Source organism: Rhagoletis zephyria, unplaced genomic scaffold (genome assembly GCF_001687245.7).
Source record: "Rhagoletis zephyria isolate East Lansing unplaced genomic scaffold, Rhagoletis_zephyria_1.1 Rzeph_scaffold_00511, whole genome shotgun sequence".
Lineage (NCBI taxonomy): Eukaryota > Metazoa > Arthropoda > Insecta > Diptera > Tephritidae > Rhagoletis > Rhagoletis zephyria.
In genome coordinates, this window is record NW_016157595.1 from 41608 (window position 1) to 62689 (window position 21082).

The 21082-nt window shown below is 37.1% G+C and overlaps 1 protein-coding gene across 3 annotated transcripts; it reads left to right on the top strand.

The window, feature by feature from the left end:
- Positions 1–1433: 1433 nt before the first annotated feature.
- On the top strand, positions 1434–19080 carry CRMP (Collapsin Response Mediator Protein). Of its 3 annotated transcripts, none has more exons than XM_017612189.1 (8): positions 1434–1518; positions 1584–1678; positions 1743–1933; positions 2023–2297; positions 2356–2502; positions 9986–10224; positions 17767–18491; positions 18558–19080. In XM_017612189.1, the coding sequence occupies exons 1-8, from the start codon at positions 1471–1473 to the stop codon at positions 18635–18637; spliced, it is 1800 nt and encodes a 599-aa protein (XP_017467678.1). In that variant the 5' UTR covers positions 1434–1470; the 3' UTR covers positions 18638–19080. The 3 variants fall into 3 exon arrangements, with proteins under 3 accessions (XP_017467678.1, XP_017467680.1, XP_017467679.1); XM_017612191.1 differs by having other exon boundaries at positions 17767–18452; XM_017612190.1 differs by lacking the exon at positions 9986–10224 and adding an exon at positions 10737–10960.
- The last annotated feature ends 2002 nt before the right edge of the window (positions 19081–21082 follow it).

The following is a 21082-nucleotide window of genomic DNA, read 5'->3' on the forward strand; positions in this document are numbered from 1 at the left end:
GAGCATACTTAGTAGAGCAGCATTGTAGCGACCTCCACAACTCTTAGCTCGATGACGCCATCGACTTTCGTGATTATGCTCCGTCTATGCTGCGTAAAATGCCAAGCTTTTTGGGGTTGATTTGCTACTGCATAGCTACAGTATGTGAACAGTATATGAGGTGGGCGTAGGCCTACTTGACGCTATTTACCTACAATTGTTTAGTATTTATACATACCTACATATGTATGTATAAAACACCGTTGTGACTCACCTGAACTCGACTCCTGCGCTGTGTCGCGACGCCTTGAACCGTCAAGTTGCATTGAATACTCAAATGATTTTCCATTGAACCACGAAGTACTCTCAAGGGTACTTAGTTTGGAAACAAATGTTTTGTGGTTAAATTGAAAATATTCGTACATGCACGCCTATGCAACTTCATAGCGATGGGAATGAGGTGTTACGTTGTTTGTTTGGGCCTTCAATTAGTCTCCTTTGATTATTCGCACTTTTACTATCAGACATTATTTACCATTGGCTTGGATTTATAAATACAGTTTATATATACATATAGAGTATAAATACACATACAAATATTGAATGGTTTACCTTTTCGCTTTTATTTCGCACTTATCAGTTCATATAGTGATAAAAGTTATCTTTTAGTTTGCTCACTTTCCAAATACAAACATTTATGAGCATGGGACAAATTAAAATTTTACTTTTGTATTAAAAAGTCGATTGTAATTTGAAGTAACTAGTTCCAGAATATTTCGTTTTAGACTCTAACTACTAACTCATGTGATATTCGCTGCCTCTGAGTAGAGATTCCAGTAACATTTTCGCGAATGGGTCGAACTTGCATGATAAAAAAATTCCAATCTACATGTCTCCGGCTTGGNTATCATAACTTTTTTCTATCTGCCTCCATATAGTCGAAACACTGTGCATCGTCGATTATAGTAACAAAAGTATTTTAGTATGTGTATCGAACAAGAAAGATTTAAGAAAGCTTAATTAAAGAAATATTTTTAAAGGTCAACAGGTTAAATTAAATAATTTAATATGGGTATCAAAATAAATTTTGCATATGGTAGCCAAAAGAACGAGACGTAAAAAAAGCTTTCTTACGAATATATATATATATATGTATATTTAAAAGTCAAATCTGATTTTTCATAAGTGAAATGGATATATATTGTGAATATATATTTAACAAAAAAAATCAACACGTGAACACTCGTTTGAGACACTGTATGTACATAGCAAGTTAAATATAAGCTTGTAGAAATGAAATAGTGCATTGGCCCGCAATGTGCACATCGCATAAATTCCGGCAAAAAGTACAAACTTTCCAAAAGATGTCAATTAATATTTATAGGCCTATTTCTATGTAATAATCATATTGAATACTTTTTACTTCGTTTTTCAAAATTAACTCAACTAAATAAATGTTTCCTTTCGTTTTTCAGCTAAATTCTGAACAACATGGCGACAAGTCCAAAGCCCGTCAAGAAGGTGCCTATACATCTGCAGGTAAGTACAATTAATGCAAAATGTTGTAGATACTCCTTCTCAATAACAATATTTCAACATTTCAGAGCTCTCAGAATCGCGTCTATATCAAGAATGGACACATCGTAAATCACGACAAGTCATTCAAGGCTGATATTTACATTGAAGATGGCATAATCAAGTGATTATTTATTATAAGAGTGTTTTTTTTTATTGCTAATGTGTGCCTTTGAAATTTTCAATAGATTTGTGGGCCCCGCCTCTGAGATTGTTGTGCCCGGTGGCGTACGCATAGTGGATGCTGCTAATAAGTTGGTGTTGCCTGGTGGCATTGATCCACACACCCATATGCAGTTGAAATTTGGCGGTTGTGTGGCAGTAGATGATTTCTATCATGGCACCAAAGCGGCTGTAGCCGGTGGCACCACCACCATTAGTGAGTATTATTTAATACCACAAAATACTATTATGAAAATAAAGAAAGAAAGTATATGTATATACGAGTAATTCAATTTTAATGCACAGTCGACTTCGTGCTACCCGACAAGGGCGAGTCTCTGGTTGAAGCCTACGACAAATGGCGCGCTTGGGCTGACCCCAAAGTTTGCTGTGATTATGCGCTCCATGTAGGTATCACTTGGTGGTCCAAATCTGTGGCCGAGGAAATGAAAATTATGTGCGAAGAGTTGGGCGTGAATTCTTTTAAAATGTTCATGGCCTACAAGGGTCTCTATCAGTTGAATGATTCCGAATTGTTGGATGCTTTCGAGCGTATACGTTCACTGAATGGTGTGGCGCAGGTATTTGCTTGTAATTGTTAGCCAATGCCTAGCTAAACTAGCATTTATTTTTTGTTAGGTGCACGCTGAGAATGGTGATATTATTGCTAAGAATGTGCAAAAATTGTTGGCCGCCGGTATAACTGGTCCAGAGGGTCATGAACTCTCGCGGCAAGAGGAAGTGGAAGCTGAAGCAGTGAATCGTGCCTGTATTCTGGCACATCAGGTATGTGTTTTGGTTAATTCGACTGCACTGATAATTTTGTTCTAAGTACTCGTAGTCATGATAAAAATATAGTAAGGTAGAAACTCACACACACATTTTCATTTTCAATCTCAAGCAACAACAATTTCGAACAATTTCAATTTTTTACTTTCACTTTTATATGATCTTAAAATGTTGGCAAACTTAAAAAAAAATCATGGCCGACAAATTGAGAGAACGGTTCTACCTTGCTATGTTTTTATCATGCTCGTAGTTACACGCATTTATTGAACATTAAATGTTCACATACATAAATATTGAACAAATCACTACACAAACAACGCATACATAAAACATACATTTGTATGTATATATTTACACATTACGGATCGGTCAAGTTCTGTGAGAATGATGATATTTCATTTGAATTTAGTGTAAATCCAAATTGTAGAAATGGTCATGGCATGAGATTATCTATATATAGGTTTATTTTTACCCGTACAAATGGGTCCTTGAGAAATTTTTATAAAACCGTTTATCACTTATTTGAAAGTTTTTTTTGCACTTACATATTTTTTATATGTACATACATATTAAAATTTTTTTCTTACGGTTAATTTGTAATGCCTTTAGTACCACATATTTATTTATTTAGTGAATTAAAATTAATTGTTATATTCGCTAAAAGTAAAATACAAAATATTGCTCATCCGACACGTTGGTTCACCTAGCTTAAAGTGTTTAACACTAAATAGGATATATATCGTTAGCTTAGAGTGCAAAGTTACTAAGTCCACTTTTTATGAAACTTATAGATATTAAAAATGCATCGTTTCGAAAAAGATAAAAGAACTTGCTTTATTTTTTTCTCGTTTATATTCAATGAAAGAAAATTTGGCTAAGTCTAAAATAGGCACCCAAAATCCGACAAGGCCAAAATAATACGAAATCTTTTAATACAGATCGTATCCGTTTGTTTTGCTTTGTTATAGGGTCTGTATTTGTGTTATTACCTTTTATTGTACTGTGTTCATTTCAACTTTGTAATTTTGGAAATTTTAGATTTATGTGATTTTTGTGGTTCGTCAATCAAATAGAAAATTTTATTATTCAAACTTTTCTCAAATTGTGTACAACAGAAAATAAAATAAGTTTTGTTATTTAAAATAAATACCTACATTTGGCGATCCTGCCAGGTTTTAGATTTATGTGATTTTTAACGGTACCCCAAAACGTGAAACATATTCTCTAAAAAATTTATTTGCAACCACTGCCGCTGAAATGTCCTTTAATGCATATGCCTCGGGCCAACGCGTGAACCTGTCAATTATTGTTAAAATGTAACGATGTCCTTTCGATACAGGAAGAGGTCCAACAATATCTAAATGAATATGATCAAATCTACTTTTGGGAATCGGAATTTTAATTACTGGAGATTTTGTGTGACGATTAACCTTCGATTTTTGACAATTTATACATTCTTTTGACCAAATATTAATTTCTTTGTGCATTTTTGGCCAATAGTACTTTTTAATAATTAGACGACGTGTAGCTTTTGTACCAGGATGTGTAATGCCATGTAGCATATTAAACACTGTCTTGCGTAAACAATTTGGAACAAATGGCCTAGGATTCTCACCTGTCATTTCACACCAAATATTAAAATTTAAAAGTGGAATTTGAATTAATTTAAGGTTATGTGATGTGTCTCCAGATTTTAATGTGTTTAATTCCTCGTCCTGTTCTTGTTCATTTTGTAAAACTTTGAAATTCAGTTCTGTACCCTTAATTGCATCAACTTCGAAAGCTCGAGATAATGTGTCAGCTATAATGTTCTCCTGTCCTTTAATATATCGTATGTCATTAGTAAATTGTGCAATGAATTCCATATGTCTAGTTTGTCTCGGACTACGTTCGGTTTTTGAACTCAAAGCATATATCAAAGGCTTGTGATCCGTAAAAACTGTAAACTGTCGTCCTTCTAAAAGATAGCGAAAATGTTTAATGTTCAAATAAATAGCTAGCAACTCTCTGTCAAATGCACTGTACTTAACTTCGGATGGAGAAAGTTTCTTAGAAAAGAAAGCTAGTGGCTCTGATTTGTTATCAAACGTTTGATGTATGACACCACCAATTGCCGTATTAGATGCATCTACATTTAAAGAGAGTTTGGCATCTTTGTTAAAATGATTTAACAATATCGTAGACGCAAACTTTTCTTTAATACATTCAAAGGCTTTATTAGTTGTGTCATCCCAAATTAAGGACTTGTCACGTTTCTTAGTTGTTCGATTGATTAAATCGTAGATAACTGCCGTAAACTCAGCTAATTTTGGTACATATCGATGGTAATAATTAACCATACCTATAAATTTCTGCGCCTGTTTAATAGATTTAGGACGTTCAAAACTACGAATTGCTATCACTTTTTCATCAGAGGGTCTAATTCCTGCCCCAGAAATATTATGTCCTAAAAAGTCAACACTTGTTACACCGAAAGTACATTTACTTGGTTTGATATTTAACCCGTACTCTGTTAGGCGTTGGAAAAGTATACGGAGATCTTTAAAATGCTGTTCTTCATTTTCACTTGCAACCAATAGATCATCAATATATGTAAAAACAAAATCTAAACCACTAACTACTTCATTAATAAATCTTTGAAAAGTTTGCGCTGAATTTCTTAGTCCGAAAGGCATTCGTATAAATTCAAACATACCGAAAGGTGTCGTTATTGCAGTTTTATAGATATCCTCTTCTGCCATTGGAATTTGGTGGTAGGCCCTTACCAAATCTAATTTCGAAAATATATACTTATTTCTGAGATTCATGTTAAAATCTTGAATGTGAGGTAAAGGATAACGGTCCGGTACAGTCACAACATTAATTCTCTAGAAGGGGGAGTATTGTAGGGTCTGTATTTGTGTTATTACCTTTTATTGTACTGTGTTCATTTCAACTTTGTAATTTTGGAAATTTTAGATTTATGTGATTTTTGTGGTTCGTCAATCAAATAGAAAATTTTATTATTCAAACTTTTCTCAAATTGTGTACAACAGAAAATAAAATAAGTTTTGTTATTTAAAATAAATACCTACATTTGTGTTGTGTTTAAACTTTTGCGAAATACTTGCCGGAAATAGCTATGAGAAGGTTTTTACTCTCCTGTAAAATTAAAAAAAAAATGGACTTAACAACTTTTTATTCTAAGCGAGCGATATGTATGTACAATATTGTATTATATGCGAACACTGCTAGGATAATCGTTTAATTAAAAAAGGGGTAAAAGAGCGGATACGCTATCCACACTCTATGGGAGCATCGAAAAAAAGTTTCTGAAGGTAACTCATACGACCTGTCGCACAGGGTGTCGTGGTGACAGAATTCATTCTCGGATATTTAGAAAAAGTGAACTTATTAATATAAAGCATATCCCCAAAGCCCTGACTGACAAGTTTTTTAAGTCCTACATTTTGCTGTGGAAGTGTAATAGTATTCAGAAATCAGTTTATAATCATACTGAAACTCAAAAAGATTGATAAACGTGATATAAATCTTCCCCTCTAAAGCTATATCCAGCCGAAATTTAACGAAACGGGCAGCGACGAAAAATTAAGTGATCTTTGCTTAGATGCCAATATAATCTGGTTTGGAACTGACAAGTTTACATTTAAAATATACCCCGCCTTTTTAGTACCCAAAATTTCTACAACTACCTGGAGGCCTTGAAAAAAATCAAGGAAATGTCGTTCAGGCCTAGAGCTGATGCCAGATAAAACTTTGTGGCTTTGCGTGATATTTATAACTTTATCAGCAAAGCGCCAGATGCAAAAGGTATGCCACAATCAACGCCAAGAAAACAATTTTGTACTGCTTTTTTACTCGTCAAAATTGCTGGGGATTTTATATATTTTGCTTTAAAAATATCAGCAATGTAATTAACCGCTGATGGTAGCAAAGGAAGAGGGAGGCCCCGTCTGCGATGGAAAGATCAGGTGGAGAAGGACTTGGCTTCACTTGGCGTTTCCAATTGGCGTCAGTTGGCACAGAGGAGAAACGACTGGCGTGCTTTGCTGAACTCGGCCAAAATCTCTTAGGCGGTTACAGCGCCAAAAAAGAAGAAGAAGAAGAATTAAGTTTTATGTTTCTACATGAAAACTTGAATTTGGACGAAACAAAATAAATATTAAACCCGCTAATTGTCAAAGCGCGTAAAAAGATGGGAGTTGGCCATCTTTTCGCTTCGCGCTGCAGCTTCAATGATCTATGTGGCATGCTTTGTGCATTTTCATACAATTCATCTTATTTGTCAAAGCGAATCTGTCACGTAAAAGGAAGCTAAAGTTTTATGTGTCATCAGCTTAAGAAACGTCATATATGCATACATACATATGTGTGTCATCTGTGTATGGATGCGACGCTAATTTTTTAACGATTTTTTTATTTTTTTTATATAAGTAGCTGCCATATGTAAGCTCCCAGTAGACTAATCCGCTGTCTGCTAAGGGCATTACACTCGCATGGACAGATGTGTTGCACTGTCACTCCTTTCTTTCTGCATCCTACGGATCTTATTATTCACCAGAGCCAATTTAAAAGCGTGCGACGCCCTTTTGAGAGATAGGAGAAGCTTCCTGAGCTTTATGTTATACGCTATGCACATAGTCCCGAACACTGCAGCATTGTTTTTTGGTTCACACCTTCTGCTTCTTCCAGATCATGGACAGGTGGAACTCTGTATAATCGCTTGGTGGCAGTGGCGGATCCAGCGGGGGGGGGGGNACGCACGGGGTGTGATTTAATATGGCGCATATGTATGTATAATATGGCGTCTATGTACTAAAACACCCCTCGTGGGTCCCCCACTGACTGACACGTAGTTTATCCCCCAAAACCCCCCTCGCTGGATCCGCCCCTGCTTGGTAGTAAATCGGTACTTCCTTCTATCAGCATAATTTCAGACAGAGCGTCTTCTTCGACAAGCCTGTCGGTATCTTCGTTGCCCGTGACGCCGGTTTCCCAGAACCCACTACATTGTACGGTTGTATCAGTATGAAGCAAAGCCAGAGCTGCCCTGCACTCCGCCAAACTTCTTGAGAAAGTGCTGTGCGATAGTAGTACTTTATCGCAGCCTGACTGTCGATATACAGATTTACCTATTTATTCGCTACGATGCTTCAGTCCGGCAGCTGATGGGATTTTTTGAGAACCAGGTCCACTCAGACGCCTTTTTCCATCTTCGACCCATCTGTATACAATAACCGAGCCAGACTATAGTGGCTTCGAGGTTCGTCCCAAATTGCAGATCCGTGTTCATGTAGTTAATCAGTCCGCTTAGAACCTAAACACAAACTGACCCGTAGCATAGAGCCTAGACGCAGTATTTGAGTATTTTTCTTGGCTCATAGGCGCGCAGGCAAGAGATGCAAGAAGGTGTAAAGTGCTGCCATTGGCGAAGATCTAAGTGCCCCTATCGTGTCGATCATTGATAGCATATATGTATATACTTTCTGTTTGTTTAAGAAATGTTTTCTTTTCCATTGCGGTCCACCAAACCAATATCTCACGCAAAAGTATCGGCAGTGAAGATGCAGTGAGCACAAGAAGGCAATAGGCCCTATATGTAGCCCAGCATTATTTTGCACGCATAGAATACCTCTGCTGCCTTCTTTCTCCTTTTCGTCACCTTGAGGCGGCACGATAGCTTGCTCCAAGTATTATTTCGAGGATATTGGCGCTTTGCTCCAGCTGGAGAGTCACCCTGCTTCGATTGCTCAAAGATGATACTTTCTCCCTTATTGCTTGGCTCATATGCAGAAACCATAGTAGCGGCGATAATATACCCCCTTGTCGCGTACCTCTATTAACCGGTTTTGTCGTTTTATGCCACTGCGTCGAAACGCGTTTGCTATTCAATACCCCGCTATGTCCAGAAAGACACGCAACACGAATTGTGTAAGGCGGTATCTACAGATCTTCTTTTTATGTAAGCATGTTGTGGTTTTAAGAACGTGCACCACATTACGTTTTATTTGATGCATATGTCTATTCACCTCTCCCAGGTCTTTGGAAGAAATTATGTTTGGCTAATGGGCCTTGGGGTATGCCAGACCACTTCTGCTCATTTTTACTAACAGTAAGTTCTCCTATTCGTTGGAAGGTAGGTCAGCTTTTAGAAGCCTTCAAAAATGTTACAGAGCCAGCCCCTGGTCTTCTGACCCGCCTTCTGCAACATCGCAGGAAAACTGCTATCCACAGACTTATACTACGGAAAGGAGCTAAAGGAGCAGTCTGGATGGCGACTCCAATTCTCTTCCACGGCTACCGCCTCCTGTGATGCATGTTGCAGGTAGCGCGAGGTGGAGTACCTGGATCGTCGACCGCAGAGAAGTGAGCCTGTAATAATATTTTGAGAGATTTCTATTCACATTGAGTCCACTCCCCAGCGTCCCTTTTAATGAGTCCCTGGGTTACACAAACCTTGGATAGGACCTTCCTTAGCCTTGTTGTCTCACTGGAGCTCTCGACTCTACTGCAGAGGTTCCGTCATGATTTTATTTTCTCACTACGTACGGCTTTCTTGTAGATCTTTAGAAGATCCGCACAATTAAATAGCTATTTTAAAATACTTTCTCACCAGTTTCCAAAGGGTACTAAGTTCGGACCTCCACCAAGGAGCTAAGGGCCCGTCCNCACGTACGGCTTTCTTGTAGATCTTTAGAAGATCCGCACAATTAAATAGCTATTTTAAAATACTTTCTCACCAGTGTCCAAAGGGTACTAAGTTCGGACCTCCACCAAGGAGCTAAGGGCCCGTCCACATAGAACTTTGGTGCCGCGCTGGCATGGCGTTGCTTCAGCAGCTGACTATGAATACATGCACTCAAATGCAGAAGAAAGATGGCCAACTTAAAAACAAATCAACGCAAACGCCAACGCCAGTGCGAATGTTCTAGATGGGATTTGGCCATCTTTCTTTCATTCGCTTCGCTCTGCAGCTTATCTGTCAAAGCGAATCTGTCACCCAACGCGAAGCAAGCGTTTTATCTGACATCAGCTTTAGTCCTTCCGTTAGCTTTCGTTAGAAGAGAATTTTTGAATTTGTAAAAAATGGGAGTGCTTTAAGTTAATACGTTTCTCATTATAGTTCGAAATTAATAATTTGAGGTTTACCTATTTTCTACCTAAAAGAGGTGTGGCTTTTTCCGCTAAATTTCGTGTGTAAATATGTACATTTGTTAGCTATACAGGTCAATGGATGTTTGTGGTTTAAATTTTCAAAATTTTTTGCTCATATTTAAGCCTCTATTATTTACTTTTATATAAAATTTTACTATTTTTTTATTATTTTCTTATTTTCCATTTTTATTTGTACTTGTTACCTTTTGCACATACATCTCCCGACCACCCAACATTTACACAATGCAAATATACAAACCGATGCATCAAACACCACTTCCACACCAATATCCCACAACCCGTGTTCCTCCTCGACTTCGCATAGTCCGATTGTCCATTGTATGTAGTGCATGTAATGAGTAAATCGGCGGGCATTGAAGTGGCCCGTGCCCGCAACCGCTACAAGAATCAGGGTATTTACGGTGAAACTCTGGCTGCGGCGCTTGGCACCGATGGCGCGCACTATTGGCATGAATGCTTCCAACATGCAGCGGCACATGTGCTCAGTCCACCGCTGCGTCCCGATCGAACGACACCCGAGTTTATGATGAAGCTTTTGGCGAAGTAAGTTTTGAAGGGCGTACAGAAGGGAGGGTTAATGAAAAACTAACAAAGTTGGAAAAAGAGTTAACCTCACTTAAATATTTGTTGTTGCAATTTGTTTGATTCAAAGTGCACTTTACTAATACAACCATTGCATGCACTTTGGCTTAGAACTCATTTCCTCGGAACGCTAACATTTTGACACCCATTCAATATCTAATGATCAATATGTATGTATAGGCATTTACTAAACACATGTCTATATAGAAATTTAAATCGTTCGTATGTGCATATGTACGTAATTATGCCTAATCAACATTTATGTATGTCATTAATTATACGCTGCTGCAATTAACCCATTTAATTGTTTGTAATTTGCCTAACCATTTTGTTTGTTTGTTTGTTTGTCTCGTTTGGTTTTGTCTATTTTTTTTGTATTCTCTTTCTCACGCTCACTCACACACATGCTAACCAACCACCCGCAAATATTCACCCATCAACGCTTAAATGCCATTTGAATGGCGGCTACTCAGATGAAAACGCCGCTCTATGTGACGCGCATCACTTCGAAATCATCTGCGGAAATTATTGGACGCGCTCGTCGTAGCGGCTATGTTGTATTCGGTGAGACTTTGACCAGCTCAATTGGTCGCTCAATGAATGGTGTTCGTCAGCAGGATCGTTTGTATTACATTACAAGTCCACCAATACGTGAATCGGCCGAAACGCCAAGGCAATTGATGAAGTCGTTGGCTTAGTAAGTATTTCATGGCAATAAATAATGGGTGTTTCTTTTTAGTTGTATAGAACTTTTTCGAGTTGGTTATTTGCCAGACTTTTTGAGCAAATATCTATATTTACCTTTATACAGCGGAAAGTAGTTATCCCCAAAAAAGAATAAGTAAATTTTAAGCAAAAAATACAGCCGATTCAATGCTTATACATATGTATAAAAATTTAGGAATACCGTTACTTCTTAACGAACTATGGGACCACCCTTGGGGTACGACGTTTCCGCTAAAAAGACAAATTATCGAAAACAGTTCAGGTGGTCCAAAGATATTCTTTAAAAAATATATATACATACATATCGACGCCTCCAAACCATACTATGCTAAGTCTGACTAAGTTAAGGTGACGATATATTCCCATGAATTAATACCCTTTCTTCTATTTTTTGATGTCGGTTAAAAATATATAATTTCCTCATAGCCTGGTTCCAATTCATATGACAAAGGAAATCCTTAAATGCCCCTTAAAGCTACATACATACATGCCGCAAAACAGTACTTCAGACGGGTCCCTCTAGCCCGACCCAGTCGAAACAGCACTTTTCCTGGGCCTACCATATAATAATAGAAAGAGTACAAATTGGTTTTGAAAATTAACTTTAAAGTACTCCACGTTTCCATGTGAAGCGTTTGTTGGCGAATATGTGTGTTTTGAAAAATGACTTTCAAAAGTCGCTTTACATGCATGCTCTGACAGAAATTATGTAATTTATTTTTCGAAATTGTGTTGTTTGATTGACTTTTCGAAATTATTGCATTACCCTGCCTGACTGAACTTTTGTTTTGACTTTTCTGGTCAACAACATAAATAAATCAATACTTGCTATAAACTAATAATTTTTAGCAAAAAAAAACCGACTTCAACTCTCATATAAAAAAATATATATATATATATATCTCATGATCCACTGATCGGATCTTAACCAGATTAGTATGGGACCACCTCTGAGACACTACCTTTCCGATGCAAAAATAATTATCGAAATCGGTTGACGTGGTCCAAAGTTATGCGGTAACATACATAAAAAAAAAAAAAAAATATTCCGACGAACTGATAACCTCCTCCTTTTTTGGAAGTCGGTTAAAAAGGGTGCAGACGAGCCTTTGTCGATTTGACATCTCAAGCATGCTTCGTACAGAGATCTTTACATGGTTGAATATTTATTATATAATAGTCTTACAGAATTTAGAAAAGAATAGGCATACATTCGAGGGACGGCTGTAAAGTTCGCAGCCGAAGGTTTTATGTTTTATATTTTCATTATTTATTTAAAATTAGTACAATAAGACTTATTCTTTTGAAGAACAATACCAACATCACTAAACGGAATTAGAAGGAAAATTGATATTAATGCAGGGAATATTTTTACTTAAAATTCTTTTTCAATGTAGGCCCCCTCAAGTGAAATACAGTTCTCACATCGTCAATATGTATGTATATACAATGCCTTTATGCTACGGAAAAATAATTTCTCAACAAGTAAGAAAGTCTAAGTTCGGGCGGAGCCGAACATTAAATACCCGGCGCAGGTACCGCTACATGGTAAGCCGGTGTGTATCAATTTTGAGTAAATTAGCGTCCTTAAATTTCGAAATATTGAAGTTTCAAGCATTTCTGAAATTTGCCGTTATATGAAAAGTGGTAGTAATTTGAATCTGATTCCAATAATTTTCAATGTTTTGCTTCTATGTGGCAAGCACATTAATCATACCGAGTTTAGTACAAATTGGTAGAACGGTTACCGAGATACATATATGTGATCAAAAGTGGGCAGTGCCACGCCCATTTTCCAAAACTTTATCACAAACGTATTTCTTGGTAAAGAATTGTTGCCAGCATCAATTTTGAGTAAATTAGCGTCCTTAAATTTCGAAATATTGAAGTTTCAAGCATTTCTGAAATTTGCCGTTATATGAAAAGGGGTAGTAATTTGAATCTGATTCCAATAATTTTCAATGTTTTGCTTCTATGTGGCAAGCACATTAATCATACCGAGTTTAGTACAAATTGGTAGAACGGTTACCGAGATACATATATGTGATCAAAAGTGGGCAGTGCCACGCCCATTTTCCAAAACTTTATCACAAACGTATTTCTTGGTAAAGAATTGTTGCAAGCATCAATTCTGAGTAAATTAGCTTTAATATTTATTGATTTATTGAAGAATTCGTATTTCTCCAAATTACCGTTATATGGGAGGTAGGCGTGGTTATTGTCCGATTTCAAAAATTTTCGGCCATTTGGTATGCTGTAGCAAGACTAACAACTGTGCCAAGTTTGGAAGAAATTTGTGCAGCGGTTACCAAGATATANGGCTACCTGCATCTCATTGTCTTCCGAAACTCTTCGTCTCCGCAGCTGCTTTTTTTTTTTATTTGAAAGGAGAAAAAACCATTGAGTCAAGATTCGGATTGCAGTGTGGGTGGTTAGTTTCTGTGACTTCCGTAGCTTTTAAGGCATCCCTTGCTACCCGAGTAGTGCAATGAGCCAGTTTTCTTCTGTACGACTGGATTTGGTGGCTCACGAAGTAAGCCGTTCACCGTAGTACCTGTAGGCAAGTAATGAATTAAAAGAACTCCATCGCTATCCCAGAAAATGGTTGTTATGGCTATTGTTGTTGTAACAGCATACAAATTCCTCAAAGAGTTTTTGGATAATGATGTAGGAGTGACAGTTTTTGGCCAAATATGAATTTGAGTCGTTCCAGTTACGTGGACCCGATTGTCGTGGGAACGCCCAGCAAATGGTAGCCATGATTGGTTGGTTGATGAATGCAGCGAGTTTAAATACTTCAATTAGCACTTGCCGTTTTAAACCTAAACTCCCAATTTAACCTGGAAAAGAAACGATCACAAGAAAACGACAGAAGTTGGTTATTTCTCTAAGATCCAGCTCGTGGAGCTTAAGAAACTATGAAGTTGTAGTGGGTTAATATCTCTTATGTCTGTAAGATAGCCACAGAAAGATTCACCTAAAAACCTAATTTTAGTCCTACCGTTTCTTCTGAAACTGGTAGATTACAGATGCGACAACAAGTGTTTTGCTCCAGTCTTAAATTTGCAGCGTGGGTTCCCAGAGCCCAGTTCTATGTGAAAATTGCAGTTAGTCCAGACAAATCCCTCTTGTTCAACCTACAATCAGCCAACTCTTTTCAGTGGTGAGAGATGTGGCCCTTGATATAGCTGAGAGGTATAGAACCTCTTTTGCGACTGAGATATCCATAGCCGACCGGTTCTCGCTGCCGTGTATTCTTCTGTGCCCTGACACCCATATCAGTTCAACGAAATGCCTATCAGCTAAAGCCATACGGTTCATCTGCATTGTTTTATTATGCTGGGGATGATATTTGCAGAGCCAAGTGCTTTGACCGCCGCCAGGCTTTGATGGTAAAGACCTCTGCCTGAAGAACACTGGGCAAAAAAAAGGCAAAATAATACCAAAAGCTGTTACGAATAATAATGACCAAAGTCTTATAGTTTTAAATTGTCAATGGAATGAGGAAACTAATTTTGTCTGAATATTCTCAATCGAAACGCTTGTATGTGGTTTTAAAAATTGAATATTGAAATTGGTTTAAGTCTTACCAGTATAAACATGCGGTATCATTCGAACTTAGACTTCTTTGCTTGCTTTGGCCTGAAAAGTTCTATACATCTATCAATCAATCATCTATCTATCAAAAAATTGTTGATCAATGGTGATGGAGTAGACATACTTCATTTCGTTCACCGTAAGATGTTCATTTACATCGCATAAAGTAGGGATTTGTACATTTGTACATTTTGGCAGCCACAGAGGGGTGTTGTCTAGAAATTTATATCAGCTCAATATAAAATGTCCAAACAACCCGACTCTGTAACTGCCAAATTGTACAAATCACGTGATCCCTGCTTAACATCGTGTGACAGCCAGTTTTGCTAAGGCCAAATGTGTGTGTGTGATCTGATGTCAGGACTTTTTAAAGGACTTGGAAATTTCAAGAATATGATTGATTCCAAAAATTATTTAGAAAATGCAGTGTAATGTAGAATCACAATATGGGTATCAAAGAATATAAAAAATTTTGAATAATTGAGAAAAACTAAATGTATTATTTTATAATAAAACCGAATTAATTAAAAGGACATTTTTAATACATTTTCATGCATGCGAACTAGATAGAGAGAAAGTATTTTTCAATTTTAGAAAATTTTCTCTTTTATTTGATACCCTTACTGTTATTTTACTTGCACTGAATTTTTTAAATTAATTTTTTATATAATATATAATTTGATTCGCCTCGGTACACATGTGTCAAAATTTCTTATAAGTGAGTGAGAAAGTGAGGGTGTTGAAATTTTCTTTCCCTGTTCTTCCTTGAACGAAGAATAGCTGAAATTTGACATTTGTGTACCGAAAGCAAAAACAAAATATGTACATGTAAGTTTTTGTTTTTGTTCAACCGCTACCACCTTATATGAATTCGCCTTGTCTATAGCTGAAATTTCAAAGTCATTTAAAAACACCCTGACGTTCAAAGGAAAAAGTAAAAAACGCAATTTCTTTTTTGTGTTATGAAATTTTTTAGTTTTTGTCGCACCGTTTTCATTGGGCAATGGAAGACTGATTTTAGTTTGATACCTAGGATAAATAATGTATATCTGTACCTAAATTGAAAATGTAGCTTTCTTTGAATTCCGATGATTAAGTAGGTTGAAATCAAATCGTAAAAAAAGAAGAAGTAAAAAGTCTCATTGTGAACCCACACATAAAATGATATGATCTTTTATCCTTGTGTCGTGTACCAAAAATATAAGAACCAGATCTAGATAACATATCATATAAGCATAGAAAAGTGTATACATATTAGGGTGGTTCTTAAAATATCAAAATCATGGGACACATCTTTATTTTGTTTTACGTTAAAAAATATAAATTTTTCTAACCCACGAAAAATTTTCTAAAATTTTGAAATATTCTCGGATGCCTTTATTAAGAACTAGAACAAAATATATAGTTCCCCCGTAGAAAATTTATAGGTTGATGTTTTTAAGGACGTTTTTACGTCAAGAATCTTCAGGTTCAAGGGCAAGTTATTAATAAAAATCGATATTCCGAAATGCGAAACATCCATCATCCTAAACCTAATCTTATTGAGCCTCGACACACTAGTCTTTCCAGACCAACATGCGAAAATACGCTAGTCTTTTGAGCCCGCCTGAAACCGGTTATGTACCTGTGTACATACACTGTATATATGTAGTTGTATTAGTAGGAGAGATTTCTAAGAAATTGCTGAGGTAATATACTACTCCTTTTCTCCTCACGCCCATGGAAACCCGGTTTCAGACGGTTTACAAAGACTAGTGTGTCGTGGCTCATTGATTATTGAAAAACAAATATATACATATACGATGACAGTTTGATAAATCAGTGACCTTTTTAATGTCCTGCGTTGTAACTTTGAACGTAACGCTGTTGCTGACGATAAGATGGTCAGTGCTTATTTTGAAAGAAGACAATCTCAGATAATGCACGGGTGCAGACCAGCACAGTTGCTTTGGCAAAAATTATTAACTTGGGCTACGAACTGCTGCTCAACACAGAATATTTTCCCGCTTCAACATTGTTCGACTATTTTCTGTTTCCAAACGTGATGGAACGGTGCGAGGTTTGGCTGGAAGAAAGAGGCCGTCACTGAAGCAGACGGCTATTTTAAGGCAATTAAGGCCTTACGGCTTTTTTTTTGTGAAATTCCGATAATTCATAATAGCAAGGGACCAGTAATATTTTACGAATTAATCAGGTTTTTTAATTAGCAAGATTTCGATGTTAACTGACCAGGAAAAAATACATGCAAAAAGATGCGACGAAAAAGTTAACGACAAACATAAACTCTAAACTACTATGACTTATTTTTTCGAGGTACAGCTGCATAGAATTTTGCTTTGCATTACGAGTTACAAAAGTTTGTCAAAAAATAGGAATTAATTGGAGGGCCAAAATGTAGAGGAAACTTTGCGAATTGAAGAGGTTTTTTTCAAGTACCACGGATTGCTACGGGTACGAATTACATATCGCGTCTTCGCTGTATTTGGAAGGGATTCAATAATGGGAAAACCGCTGGTGTTAATGTATTGAGTTTAAAGAAGACTATGTTAAGAAATGAAGCGTCTTTTCTTTCAAAAAGTCATTGGCTTATCAGACAGTCCTTATATATAACAATCATGGGTGGATAATTTCGTTTGTGCCCTTACTCCAAAACAGATATCTATTTGTAATCGGATATAGTTAAAAAATCATCGAATTAACCCATCTAGTGTGTCTAGGAAGAGAACTGGAACTAAGCGAAAACAAAACTGTAGCCGACCTCTCCGGGAGATGACACTTCTTGCATTAACATCAATTGTTTTTCACTTTTTATTTTTTTATCTTCCGCAGAAAGCCAAGTCCCACCATTAACTGCACCCATTGGTAGGTAGGTTGTGGCACCTCTTCTAGGAATTTTTACTATCAACTTCAGCGCAAGCACACGTCTCAGATTTTTTTCAAGTAAAGTTAACAACAAACCAAATTTTTAGAGCCCAAAAATAGCTTTAATCGATATTGTCTACTCAATAATCTCTTCTGTGAATTTGATGTCTTTCTGAGCCTTTCTCCATTGTGCGTTTCAGTTATAACTAATCTCTGCCAGCTAACCGCAATTTGCTTTTGACTAATCCCTAAAATGGTTCCCCACAGCACTTAATGGACGACAAATTCTAAATTGCTTTTTCAAATTATCCTCAACAGCGATGATCTGCAGACAACCGGTAGCGACAATTGCACCTTCAACAAGGAGCATAAGGAACTGGGCAAGGGTAACTTCACTAAGATTCCCAACGGTGTCAATGGTGTTGAAGATCGCATGTCTGTCGTTTGGGAGAAGGGTGTACACGCAGGTCTATTAGACCCTTGCCGATTTGTCGCCGTCACCAGTACCAATGCCGCCAAAATATTCAATCTCTATCCGCAAAAGGGCCGCATTGCTGTGGGCTCTGATGCAGACATCGTCATCTGGAATCCAAACGCCACACGTACCATCTCCAGGGAGACTCATCATCACGCATGCGATTACAACATCTTCGAGGGCATGGTATGTCATGGTGTGCCCGAGATAGTTTTGGTACGTGGACGCATTTGTGTAGAAGATGGCGCTGTGCGCGTGGCTGAGGGCTATGGTCGCTTTATCAATACACCAACACGTCCGCCATATCTCTACGATGTGCTAGAAGGTAAGGCTGCACTAAACGAAGAGCGCAATGGGGAGGAGGCTGCGCATGAGGAACACTTGAATGGTGGGCTGAAGAAGTTGGACTTGGGTGCATTGGAAATCGAAATACCCTACCAGGAGCCAATTTCGCGCACACTTCTGGCTTCCAGGCCGGGTGCTGGTGGTTCCGTGGCGAGCACACCGTCGGGTCGGGGACACGTCGAAGGTACGCGCAACATGCAAGAATCAACGTTTTCCGTTAGCGGTAAAGTATTTGATTTGAGTGAAATGTGTGGCGTAAAAAAAAACTAAATTTCATTTATTTTTATAGAGGAGCTGGACAAGTCGGTCACGCGTTCGTGCATTCGCGTACGAAATCCACCAGGTGGCAAATCCACTGGTTTCTGGTAAATCAGCAAATCCACTCGCCCAGTCATCATCACACACCAAACAGCACCAAATCGCACAATTCGTTACATACGGACGTAGTACATGAGATATTTGCGTGGCGCACGCGTGCATACATGTCTTGTTGCGCTGTATGCATTTGCGCATGCGCATAAACAATATGTGGATGGATGCATACCAACAGTTAACGAATGAAATATCCACAACTAAAATAACATAAAATCAAATGTACGGAATGATGATAAGCTACTGAACCAAATCTTTTACTACATTCATACATACATACATACAAACGAGTAATGAGTTTAGCACTAACGAATAGTAAATGAGAATTATGAATATTTAAATTTAATTACATATACAAAAGTTAAATTCATATACTCGTACATGCATACTAACTTGTGTATGTACTATGTGTACTCGTACTTGTGTGTAACCGCTAAGAAGTAAAGTACATAGAAAATAATAAAGTAATTATAATATCTGCTTTTTCGTGCAATCAATCACACAAACCTATATGTATGTATATTTTACGTATTAGCTTAAATATTGTTTTGTTTTTAGCTGCATATTTACATTCATGCATATGTATTTTATTTATATGTATATTTGTTTTGTACTTTTACCCATATTTATATTGTAATTAAACATAAAGAAATGAACTTAAAAATAATTTCGCCTTTTCACGCCTTCACTTACCTTTTACGCGCTCCATGAAGCACATGACATGGTTCCAGCAAAGCGTGAACTAACGTTTTCCCAAGTGACTTATAAAAATTTTAAACCTTATTCACTCTTACTTTAAATACATTTACACACTTACAAACATATGTATATCGACTGCTGAGTGGAAGATCGACCTATCTCGGCAGCCAGTTCGAAAACGCCCTATTTCAGAATTTTATTGGAAAATACCCTATCTCAGAATTTGGTTGAAGAACGTCCTATCTCAGAATATGGTTAAAAAACGCCTTATCTCGCTTCAAAATTTATTGAAAATGTGCTGATATAAGGCGTTTTTGAATCGGCAGCTGAGATAGGGCGTTTTTGAAATGAATTCTGAAATAAAATTATAGTTTAAAAAACTAAAACCTCCCTATTAGAATTGCCATTCGTACTGTCAACAGGTATGTAACTTGAGAATAGAAATCGCTGCATCTTTTAGGCGCATCAATATTACATAGTTACATCTCGAGCTAATAAAAGGAAGGTAAAAAGGCGTTCTTCAACCAAATTCTTAAATAGGCCGTTCTTGAAAACGATTTTGAGATAGGGCGTTTTTGAACTGGCTGCCGCGATAGGTCGATCTTTCACTCAGCAGTCGATATAGAAGCGATTATTTGTAGATCGTTTATTTGAGAAATTAATTTAAATATGTATGTAAGCAAATTACAACCTAATTTTTGTTCATATCGAAATAATAAAGATACAAATTAACATCTAATAAAACATCATCGTTGTATGCTAAAAATGTTGCGTTTTAATTACTTGTTACGTACTTAAAAAATGGTAAAAAAATTTATGGAATAACTATATATAAATGTATGTATGTACTGCGGAATGGCCATTATATTCCTTGAGCTGTAACCGCCTAATCTGCTACCACCAGCGGGTATTGCGTTGAAGCGTTTGTATTCATTCGTACGACATGACCAAGCCAACGGAATCCAGTGTTCACCCTAAAGTCATTTCATTTATCCCTAAAAAAAATAAATATCAAGGAGTTCACTAATGCTGGAGGCAATAAAAAAATGCGTTTCGAAGCTTGCCCTTGGGCTGTTTGGTCTGCGATTTTCGAAGGCTGCAGGCGAACGTACATTCTCAATAGTCAATATCATTATCATGGATGAGCTGCGGACCGTATGCCAATTACGATAGTCGGGCGATTTTATTTATTTATTATTTATTATTATTATCAACAAACAGGACGCTTACAGACTATATGACAAATATATACATAGAATAAGGGAAACCGTTATGACAAGTGCCTTATGAGTAAATTCTTAAAAGTAAACTTTGAGTAAGAAAAATCGAAGTCTAAAGGTGAAGAATAAGCATTAAATTGGGAGAGAGTCCTCCTTAAAGGAGCATTCATATCATAAACAGTTTTAACAACACCCACAAAAAACAATTCATTACAACGAAGAATACGTGAGGGAACATTAAAACGAATTTTCATAAGGAGGTGCGAGCAATCTAAAGAGCCTACAATTATGTCAAAGACAAAGCACATCGATAACAAAGTACGCCTGGACTCTAAGGACATGAGATTTATCAACAAACAACGAGAACGATAGGACGGAATAGGGTCTACAAATTTCAACGGACGCAAAGCAAAGCGTATAAAAGCCCTCTGAACAGACTCCAATCTGTTCACATGAACTGTATGAAAAGGTCTCCAAACAAATACAGCGTATTCTAACCTCGACCGAACTAAAGACGAATACA

Coding starts and splice junctions, on each gene's coding strand:
- CRMP (XM_017612189.1), top strand. CDS start 1,471: ATGGCGACAAGTCCAAAGCCCGTCAAGAAGGTGCCTATACATCTGCAG. Junction 1,934..2,022: donor CGGTGGCACCACCACCATTA/GTGAGTATTATT, acceptor TTTAATGCACAG/TCGACTTCGTGCTACCCGAC. Junction 2,298..2,355: donor CACTGAATGGTGTGGCGCAG/GTATTTGCTTGT, acceptor ATTTTTTGTTAG/GTGCACGCTGAGAATGGTGA.